The sequence below is a fragment of the Entamoeba dispar genome, genomic scaffold, assembly GCF_000209125.1.
Source record: "Entamoeba dispar SAW760 scf_1105229460907 genomic scaffold, whole genome shotgun sequence".
Classification (NCBI taxonomy): domain Eukaryota; phylum Evosea; order Mastigamoebida; family Endamoebidae; genus Entamoeba; species Entamoeba dispar.
This window is the reverse complement of record NW_001854427.1, coordinates 1-10548: the sequence shown is the minus strand read 5'-3', so window position 1 is coordinate 10548 and position 10548 is coordinate 1. Positions and strand designations below refer to the sequence as shown.

The 10548-nt window shown below is 25.2% G+C and overlaps 3 protein-coding genes across 3 annotated transcripts in view, besides 18 other annotated features; 2 read left to right on the top strand and 1 right to left on the bottom strand.

The window, feature by feature from the left end:
• EDI_276630 (elongation factor, putative) overlaps positions 1–893 on the top strand; it is a gene marked incomplete at both ends in the record, with an annotated part of 3381 nt that extends 2488 nt beyond the window's left edge. The window contains one exon of the mRNA XM_001737856.1: positions 56–893. Coding sequence (XP_001737908.1) covers positions 56–893 — 838 coding nt within the window. The remainder of the gene's footprint in view (positions 1–55) is intronic.
• A 56-nt stretch (positions 894–949) lies between these two features.
• Positions 950–993: a sequence feature (AT_rich).
• Positions 994–1753: 760 nt separating this feature from the next.
• Positions 1754–2621: a repeat region.
• A 9-nt stretch (positions 2622–2630) lies between these two features.
• Positions 2631–2899: a repeat region.
• Positions 2900–2977: a sequence feature (AT_rich).
• A 208-nt stretch (positions 2978–3185) lies between these two features.
• Positions 3186–3231: a sequence feature (AT_rich).
• A 596-nt stretch (positions 3232–3827) lies between these two features.
• Positions 3828–3848: a sequence feature (AT_rich).
• Positions 3849–3862: 14 nt separating this feature from the next.
• On the bottom strand, positions 3863–6775 carry EDI_276620 (splicing factor, arginine/serine-rich, putative; the record flags this gene model as incomplete). The annotated part of the gene is made up of 1 exon (XM_001737855.1): positions 3863–6775. The coding sequence occupies one exon, from the start codon at positions 6773–6775 to the stop codon at positions 3863–3865; it is 2913 nt and encodes a 970-aa protein (XP_001737907.1).
• Positions 5460–5535: a microsatellite.
• Positions 5546–5724: a microsatellite.
• Positions 5726–5824: a microsatellite.
• Positions 6776–7121: 346 nt separating the features above from the next.
• Positions 7122–7149: a sequence feature (AT_rich).
• A 707-nt stretch (positions 7150–7856) lies between these two features.
• Positions 7857–7980: a sequence feature (AT_rich).
• A 353-nt stretch (positions 7981–8333) lies between these two features.
• Positions 8334–8373: a sequence feature (AT_rich).
• Positions 8374–8605: 232 nt separating this feature from the next.
• Positions 8606–8641: a sequence feature (AT_rich).
• Positions 8642–8703: 62 nt separating this feature from the next.
• Positions 8704–8764: a sequence feature (AT_rich).
• A 63-nt stretch (positions 8765–8827) lies between these two features.
• Positions 8828–8947: a microsatellite.
• A 319-nt stretch (positions 8948–9266) lies between these two features.
• Positions 9267–9321: a sequence feature (AT_rich).
• Positions 9322–9381: 60 nt separating this feature from the next.
• Positions 9382–9416: a sequence feature (AT_rich).
• Positions 9417–9759: 343 nt separating this feature from the next.
• Positions 9760–10548, top strand: EDI_276610 (uncharacterized protein; the record flags this gene model as incomplete). The annotated part of the gene is made up of 1 exon (XM_001737854.1): positions 9760–10548. A coding segment is annotated over one exon (789 nt), but the record flags the coding sequence as incomplete, so codon positions are not given.
• Positions 10015–10047: a sequence feature (AT_rich).

Sequence of the window (10548 nt, the reverse complement as noted above, 5' to 3'; positions counted from 1 at the left end):
AAGATTATTGTTCAGGAGTTCCATTGATTGTTACAGAACCAGTTGTTTCATTCAGAGAAACTATTACAGAACCATCAAGAATTCAATGTCTTTCTAAATCAGCTAATAACCAAAATAGATTGTTCATGAGAGCCTTCCCATTTGCTGAAGGACTTGCTGAAGATATTGAAGCAGGAGAAATTAAACCAGATACAGACTTTAAAGAAAGAGCTAAATTCCTTTCAGAGAAATATGGATGGGATGTTGATGAAGCTAGAAAGATATGGTGTTTCGGACCAGATAACTGTGGACCAAATTTGTTTGTTGATGTTACTAAAGGTATTCAATATTTGAATGAAGTTAAAGATTCTATTGTTAATGGATTTAACAATGCTATGCATGATGGAGTTGTTTGTAATGAACAAATTAGAGGAGTTAGAATTAACTTAGAAGATGTTAAATTACATGCAGATGCTATCCACAGAGGAGGAGCACAAATGATTCCATGCGCTAGAAGATGTTGTTTCGCATGTGTTTTAACAGGAGCCCCATCACTTCTTGAACCAATGTATCTTGCAGAAATTCAATGCCCAGAATCTGCTATTGGAGGAATTTACACAGTCATGTCAAGAAGAAGAGGAAAGATTATTTCAGAAGAACAAAGACCAGGTACTCCATTATTCAATGTTAGAGCTTATCTTCCAGTCTGTGAATCATTTGGATTTACTGCTGATTTGAGATCACATACTTCAGGACAAGCCTTCCCACAATGTGTCTTTGATCATTGGCAATTACTTAATGGTGATGTTACAGATGCTACATCAAAGGTTGGATCAATTGTTGCTGCTATTAGAAAGAGAAAAGGACTTCCAGAAGGTGTTCCAGGTTTAGATAAATTCTATGATAAGCTTTAAGTGCATTTGCTTTTAAAATATTTTTGTTGTTTGTATTTTTTATGAAAAGAGTTATGAATAAATTATTGATTTATTAATTTATTCAAATTTTTAAATTATAGTTCAAAATGTTGTTTTAATTCAACAATTGTTGTAATCAGGTTAGATACTCCTCAATTATTGGTAAGATAAAGTTATAAAAAGAGTGTACGATGAGTGTTTGGTAGTGTATTTTCTTGAGTAAGAGGTAGTTTTGTTGTAAACAATGAAACTTGTTATTTGTTAAGTTCTATTAATTATTCAGATTATCTAAATTTATGTTTTTATCCTATCCTTTCATTTGGTAAGGATTTTTATTAGGTGTTCTGTCTTGTTATTATTTTAATATTGTTTTTGTCCAACTCTAATTATACTATCGTTTCTAGTTGTTTTATACCTTTATTCATGGGTTATTCTTTAATTTTGCCATGACACCCTAAATTCTTTTCATATAACACTGCTAAAAAGACACTAAACAAGCCACCATTAAATTTCAATTTATTTGTTTTCTTATTATTCTCAAAAGGTATATAAAATAATCACTATGTCTTTAACGTTAACATTATATTTAATACTATCACACTTAAAAAAAATTACTGACGATCAGGGTATTAAAAGAGAATGGCTATTACTCTTAGTTACAACAAACATCGGATGTTCAATTAATTAAACCACTTGAAAAAACTAAAGACATTTAATAACAACGTATTGTTAATGAAATGACTAAATAGAGGAGTACTGAAGATAAGAAAAGTGAATAATAGAATTCATAAACAAATAACTAAATAAGAAAACAATAGTGAGTGATTAAAATATTCTTCAAAGAACTAACATTATTTTAATATTTATTTTATTATTGTTATTTAATGAATAAAAATGAAATAACATTTATTAAAATAATAAATAAAATGATGTGTTATAAACCTGTATTTAGTTATTTAATCATCTTATTTTGATCTGATATTCATCACTTTAATTAAAATGGAAAAGTTATTCATAAATAATCAATTAATTAAAGAAGTGGTAGAAACACTTCCAAATATTCAACAGTCAATTGATAATACTACTAAACAATATCATTATTATTTAGGATGTATTAAAAATGAAATATTTGAGAAACAAAATAATGAAACATATGAACAAGCAATTAAAAGAGGAGAAGGAATATTTGATAGAATTGATGAAGTAGTTAGAAGAAGAAGAATAGTAATAGAAAAAGGACAAGAAACAATTAATAAAATAGAAACAATTAAGAATAAAATGAACAAAATAATAGAAGAATGTAATAATGATTCAGAAACAGTTAATAAAGCGAAAGATGAAATAATAGATAAAATCATTCATATGGAAGAAATGGATATGGAAGATAAAATTAATAAATTAGAAGAAGAAATTAACAATATTAAAACAAGATTTAATAAAACGAAAGAAGAATGGTTTACACAATATAGTGATTATTTAGAGAGGAAGATGAGAAAAGATGAAGATGAAGAAAGAGAAAGGAAAAAAAGAGAAGAAATTCAACAACTAGAAGAATGGACATCAAGAGAAGTAGGAGATATACTATTTGATTCAGATAACGATGATTGGAATGTTAATACATCAGTATTTGATCAAAGAATAATAAATAAAGAACATATAATAATTATTATTGAAGATTCAGATGGAAATAAATTTGGAGGATATGTTAATGTGAAAATTGATAAAGTTATTCGTAAAAAAAGGAAGAATAAAAAAATGATATAATTTAATATTAAAGATTCACAATATGCATTTTATTTATATAATCAATCAAGTAAGTAAGTACTTGCTTAAATTTAGATATATAAAAAATAATAAAATACAATCATATTGAATAACAACCATTTAAACATAAAGGATATAAATGCAATTTATGGAAAGATGTCAAGAACATTTCACACCACAACGAATCATTGTAATTGAAATGGAAGGAAATTATTAAATATTATTTATTTAAAATATAAAAAATATTATTTACAAAACTATAATTAAGTATTAATAAAATCTTTTATTTAATTTGTATTGATAAATCAATTTATTATTTTGTGATTGTTCTGTCGTTTTCAAAAATTTTCATACTTTTTTAAATATCTTTTTGATGTAACTTTATTAACGAATTATTTTTTCTTTCCAATTACTATTTTTCCATGTTTCAATATATTCATTAATATTATAACTTCTGTTTCCTGTTTTTGTTTTAATAATTTTTAATCTTTCTTCACTTTCTTCATAATGTATATATCTTTGATATGCTATTTATTATTTTTAAACAAAACAAATTATTATTAATAGTTAATATCCCGTTTATTAGTTGTTTAATTAATTTGGAGGTTTGGCATATTTAGCTTTATCCCTCTAATAGTCATTTTATACAATGATTTATTGATTTATGTGTTATATATCATCTGATTAATATTCTGTTTTATTTTTAAATAATTAGTGCATCATCTCATACATTAAAAGAAACTATTCATTTCTTATTACACTCTTTTTACAATATTTTTAGAATATTGTTTCGTTTTTTAGTTATGATAAAAATTAATTGTTCTAATATATGGAAAAATAATTAAAGAACTTTGAAAAAAAAAACAGTTTAATAAAAGAGAAATTATGGATTAATAAAATGTTTCAAAAACAAATCATTTAAAACAATAATATCATTATGTACAATAATACACATCAAATGTGATTACTCTTACTAGTTTAAAGTATCCAAATACTGTATACTTTAAAAAGATTTCTTTAAAAGCTTTTCTATTTCAACTTTTTAATTACAAAGAAGATAAATCATTTCAACTCTAAAACTATAAAGATAAAATTAGTTGAATTTTTCTTTAACTTTACACCAAATAAATTTTATTGTTCATGTGAAAAATAATTTTGATGTTAGAAAAGTATTTTTTAATTAATAATAAAGACCAATAAACAATTTAATTCCATTGAGATATTATCATTCTTCCAATAGCAAAATTGACAGAACCAGTGAAATATAAATGCTTCATTTCAGGAATATCATTATATTCAATTGCAAATTTTTTGGTGATTAGTGAATTTGACATTTTGTTTAATTTATAAAATCGTTTAACTGAATAAAGAACCTTATTCTGAGAGTTTGCCCAAACACAAGAAGTTTTTCCTAGTTTTTTTCTCATAAATTTTTTTGGACTAATAGATGAGTTATATGCTTTTAAGGAAAAGACAAAGAATTTTGGATCATTTATAAGGTATTTATACTTCTTTTGAGGGGCATTTGGCATTTTTAATGAATTATATGATCCAAAAATATAACAGTCGGTCGTGATTATAATTACCATAATGTTTGTTTGCCCACATACAGCTCTGTTAATTCGTTCATTTGTTAAACTAGTTATTTTTTCATTAAAAATAATCTTATATTTTTCAAGACCAGTCCAAGACTTTAACGTTTGATAATAATGCTCCATTAAACCACTTGCTTTATCAGATAAAAGATGTTCAGGATCTAATACAAATGGTTGGTTTATGTGTTTAATTTCTTCTTGTTTATATTCACTTTCTTTTTCCAATGTAGCTTGTCTTTGTCTTTTTATCTCACGTAAAGCCTCAATCCTTTTTTGTTCTTCTTCCTGTTTTTGACGAGTTCGTTCTTGTTTTTCATGATCCAGATGATCTCCTTGTTCAGTTCTTTTATTAAGATCATTAGATTCAATGACATCCACTTGTTCACATGATTTCTTTTTGATTACTGGATGTTCTTTATTCTCTTCAATAGGATCAATAATTTTGGTTGGCTGGTGTGAAGCTTTTCCTGAATTAAGTAATTTGTCAGAGTCTTTAATTACATCAACCCCTTCACTTAAATCTTTTTGAGGTTCTGAACTCATAGAGTTATCACTTTGTGCTGTTGATAAACTATTGTTGTTGTTGATACTGTGAAGGTCTTGAGATTTCGAACGAGGAGACCCTATTGATTTTTGTTCTATGACTTGTTTTTGAGTTGGGGAAGTGCAATTAACTTCTTTTGAAGTGATTACAGTTGTTTCAGTTTCAGGACTTATTTTTAACTCACTATTTGAACTTTTTGACTTTTCAAGCTCACTTTTATCTGACATATAATTTACAATGGAAGAAGAATCAGAATGGGTGTCCAAATCTAAAGAGCTTGTTCTTTTTTTCTCTTCTCCTACCTGAGTTGCTTTGTTGTCTTTTAAACCTTCTTTTGATTCTCCTTTATCTATCGAAACAATAGAAGGTATTTTTGTTTCGTTACAAGTGGAAATAGACAACTCTATATCAAATTCTGGTTCTGGGTCTTTAATTCCATTTTCTCGTTTTCTTCTTTCTTCAGCCTCCCTGTGTAATTTAAGTTCTAATACTTTAAGTCTTCTCTTTTCATCTTCTGTTTCGATACGACTGTCTTTCTTTGGCTTTTTTATTTTTTCTATGTCAATAATCTTTTCTTTTGTTGGTATACCTTTCTCGGGCGTCACTATATTTTTTTCTTCTTTCTTTCCATCTGCAAGTTCGTTGAGTCTCCTTAACCATAAGTCTTCTTCTTCTTGTTTTCTTTGTTCCTCTTCTTGTTTTTTTCTTTCTTCTTCTTGTTTTTTTCTTTCTTCTTCTTGCTTTCTTTGTTCCTCTTCTTGTCTTCTTTGTTCCTCTTCTTGTCTTCTTTGTTCCTCTTCTTGTCTTTTTCTTTCTTCTTCTTGTTTTCTTTGTTCCTCTTCTTGTTTTTTTCTTTCTTCTTCTTGCTTTTTTCTTTCTTCTTCTTGCTTTTTTCTTTCTTCTTCTTGTTTTCTTCTTTCTTCTTCTTGCTTTCTTTGTTCCTCTTCTTGCTTTCTTTGTTCCTCTTTCTGGAATAGTTGTTGTTCTCTAATCCTTCTTTCTTTCTTTTCTTTTTCCAGTTTCTCTTTTAATTTTTGAAGTCTAACTTCCTCAGTTTCATTTACTAATTTCATCTCCTTATTAGAGTTATCTTCTTTATCCTTTCTACTTTCTTCTGGTTGATTTATTAGTTTATTATTTGGTTCCTTGTGAATAGTACTTTTATTTTCTGGGCTAGCTTCTTCTTGTTTGTTTTGTAAGTTAATGCCTTCTTTAACTTGAATACTTTCTTTTTCAGGAATGTTTTGTTCCTTTCTTGCTGTTTTTTTAAATGGAGAGTTGATGGTATACATTGGAGATGGTTTATTATCTGTAATACCAAGAGCATAATTTAGAGCATCTTGTTTTCTTTGTTCATCAAATTGTTGTCTAATTTCATTCCAGTCTTTGCGTTGTACATGATATAACTCAATCTTTTCTTTCTTTTCATATAATCTCCTAACTAACATCATTGTTGTCAATTCATCAATACCCACATCCTCAATTCGTTCAACAACTTCTACGACACCAAATTCTTTCATTTTTCCTAATGGGTCTTCAGGTCCTAATACCAATTTAATCATTCTCCCATCAACCCAGTCGTTTGTATAATTCAAACATTTCCATTCCGTTACTCGTTCAATCCAAGCAGTAACTTCTTCCATATCGGTTCTCTTTAATTTAAGGTATTTTTGAGCAACAATAGTAAAGAATGCCAACATCATTTTTTCATCATTTTTAAATATATCTTCTGCAGAACCCCCAAACCCAATTCCCAATTGATTACAAAAATTAATTAAAACATTTGCAGCTTCCATAGACTGGAATGGAATTTTAATGACTTTGGGGTATGGGTAATTACATTTTGAATGTGATATTTCTTCAATAAATCTAATAAGAATAAGACCATTAATTCTTTCAAATGATCCAATTTCTTTTTGTAAAACAAATTCAAGCCATTTAACCATCGCATATTTTTCTATTCGACTGCATTGTTCCATTCTTTTTGGTTCATTTTTCAGTTTCTTCAAAAGATGATTTTTTCTTTTTCATTTATTCTCATACATAATTTGTTTTTACTTTTGCTAAAAATGATAGTTTTTTTTCAATGTGGTTCCTTCATATTTTTTATTTAAATTCTTCTTTTACTTATCGAAACGTTATTCTAAAAATAATTCATTTTTTCCTCTCTTTATTAATGTTTTATAAATTCACTAAATTAAATTCATTTTCCAATGGAATGACTGAAAGAAGCATACTTGCTTTATATATTTGTTTTTTCTAAAAAAGCGAGGTAGTTTAAAACAAAACAAGAAGTTCCCAACCCAATAACTATTTTAATTCATCTAAAATAATAAAAAAATTTTAAATAAATCACCTAATTTATGTAATAAATGACATAAACAGAATTAGTTGTATGAATCAATTAAATTAAGCACTTCTTAAAAAAAAAAGAAATGAATAAACTAAAAAAACTCTCATAACATTCTTTTTTTTTCATTACCAATTGCCTTGTATTAACTATTCATCATCTTAATGATTTGTAAATTAAAAAATTTAAGGCAGAAAGCATTGGACAAAGAAAACAAAAATTAGAGTTCTATTCATTTATCCAGTATGGTCACTGAAATAAGTTAACTAATAAGAGATTAAATTAAGAGGTTTTGTTAAGTTAATACAGTTCATTGTTTATAAAACTAGAACAAAAAGTTATGAGGATAAGATATAAACAAATTTTTAAACAACTTTTTCTCATTCTCTTTCTTCCATTAAGTACTCAGCTATTCTTTGCAAGGGTTTGTGTTCTCAAATAAAGATTTGAAATTATGCTTTACTACCAAATTTATAGACTGACTCAAAAACTAGGAACGAATTATCTAATATTCATTCGTTTGGAGTTTTTTAGAGAATATTTTTATATTTACAAATTCATCTAAACTTTATTTCTTTGAATCTAAATAAAAAGGATTTCAAATAGTTATACTAATTTGTCTGTTTAGTGTTGTTACTAAAGAATAACAAATTATCACTCTTTTAATATTTATTTATCTTTTTAGTGTTTTGATCTCGTATCAATCTTTCTTTTATAAAATTATTATGAATAACAACAATATTAATAAAGCAAATAAATAATTATAATACAATTGTTCTAAATCTTTATATTTATTTATATATTATTGAATAATTTTTTGAATAGTTAAATATTCTTTTTGATAAAATGTTCTTATCAAGATTTGAAATAATTTCTATTTATTCATGACCTTTCTTCAAAAAATTGTTTTTCATTTAGTAAAGACTTTTGTAATTTAATCAAAATAGTACCATCTCCTTCTAAACAGTCATTGTCTTAACTTCATGACTTTATGTAACTCAGTATAAAAAAATCTTCAAAAAAAAATAATGACTTTGTTTTTTTTTTCTTAATAAGACATCTGAATCATTCTTGTTTTAATAGAAGACCTCTTATTATTCTAATTTAAAACAAAATACTTGTTACAAATACTTATAATTTCATTGAAGAATACTCTTAATGATACAAACACCAATCTTATGATTAAGATAAATAAAAAATTAAAGATAAATATATTAGTTATAAAAACGAGTTAAAAATATAATAAAAGAGTAGAGAAACAAATTTAACAAACACCAAACAGGTTTATAAACAACTCAATACTTTATTCAACCCAAAACAGATACACTTTAACAATTTTCAATAAAGATAAACCTCAAGATAAAAATGAGTATTAACTCATGAATATCAATGTAACAGTTCATTCAAAAAGTTGTTATAGATACTGTCACAAAAGATTACAAAAAAACAATAACTATTCAAAATTTTATAAAATAAATAATTATAGAATAATTAAGCATGAACCAGTCATCGATTAAAGTTAATGAAAAAGATAAACTAAAAGTCTGCATGTCTCTCAATAATAAATTTTAAAAGAATAAACAAAAAAGATAAAAATAGTTTTAAACATTTTTTTAAAGAACATGTTAATAATAATTATGTTTATTCTACAACTAAAATCTATTTTCAGTACTTCAATTGAATTAATTTATTTAAATAACGATATTTTTATATATATACTTTTTAATTTATATAGTTTATTTGTTTTTTTAAGAGATTATAAATGAAGTTACTCATTTCATTAATTTTTTTTTTAATAATTCTACATATGGAATAAAATTCCTTATTATTTCATATTTATCAAAAAAAAGAATTAAGAAATTTTACAGAATAAAGTCTAAACTGATTCAAAAGAAAATAACAAAACTTGCATTTGGTTGTATTAATTTTTAATAACACCACATAATATTTAAGCTAGTTTTGGGTATTCATTTAACTTAAAATATTTATTCTTATGAACGAAAAGAAAGAAATCTACAGTATGAAATAAATGACTCAAAAAATCAACTAAAAAGATTTAAGAGTGATTACATTTGTTAAAACTTAATTGTTTAAGTATCATTATCAGTTTATTCTAATTGATATTAAAAAAAATCAAATTTATAAGTATTAATAAATAAAAATTTGTTTAATATTCATGTTCTGAATCAGCTCAAGGTGTCATGAGTTTATTTATTTTAAAGTATTCCAAATTCCATAATATTAATTAGATATTTTTTTAGAATTTTATAGAAAGAAATGTTGGACAAATAAAAATGAATAATTTAAGTTGAAGTAATAAAATAATAACATCAGATTACTTGTATACAATCTCTTCTTTTTCTTAAATACTGATAACTTTTCATTTACAAATATCCAAATTCAGTAACTCATTTATTTTATAATAGTCAACAAGGTAATTGGAATTATATGAACAAAAATGAAAGAAAACCAATGTATTGCTTATTTAATCAATAAACCAAACTGTTATATAAAACAGAAGATGTAATTTAGTAAAGACAAAACAAATTTTTATGAATGAAGGAAAAATGAAAAGGAAAAAAGAAAGTAACTTAAATTGAAATAAAGTGTAAAATGACTGAGAAGTGTAATTTCCCATCAATTAATGCAATTAATAAATCAGTTCAAAGAAGATTACCACACTGTCAATATGTTGGAGTTTATAAAAGAAGAAAGTTTGAAGAGAAAAAGATAAGTATTATAACAAATAAATTAAAAGGAAGAGTTTTAACCATTGGAACAAAAGAAATTGAATTAGAGAGGAGTGTATTAACATTAGATTTAAATGAAGATCATATTGAAGAAGAAGATGCTTTATTATGTTTTCGGATTATATCAAATAAAAATTATATTTTAAAATTTGATAATTGTGAAGACTATGTATATTGGATGGAACAAATAGCTGAACTAGCTACAGTATGGGGAATGTATGGAATTCCTTTAAAAAGTGCTATAAAAAAGTCACAATGGAGAGTTCCACTTCCTATATTCAGAGCAATGCAATACTTAGAAGAACATAAAGGAGATGAATATGTTGGTATTTTTCGGATGAGTGGTAGTACAACAGAAATGAAGAAAATTAGAACACAAGTTGATGGAGAAAAAGATATTGATCCAATGGATTTTTGTGATTGTGTTTTAGCTGCATCAGTGATTAAAGATTATTTAAGACTATTACCAAATCCACTTATTCCATATAATTTATATGAAGAATTTATTGAATTAAGAAATAACCATCTTGGTCATCAATTTGTAATTGACTTACCACTAGAAAATCAAAATACATTATGGTATATTTTCTCATTTCTTCGTCGTGTTTTAGAACAACAAAATATTAATAAAATGAATATTGTTAGTATAGCA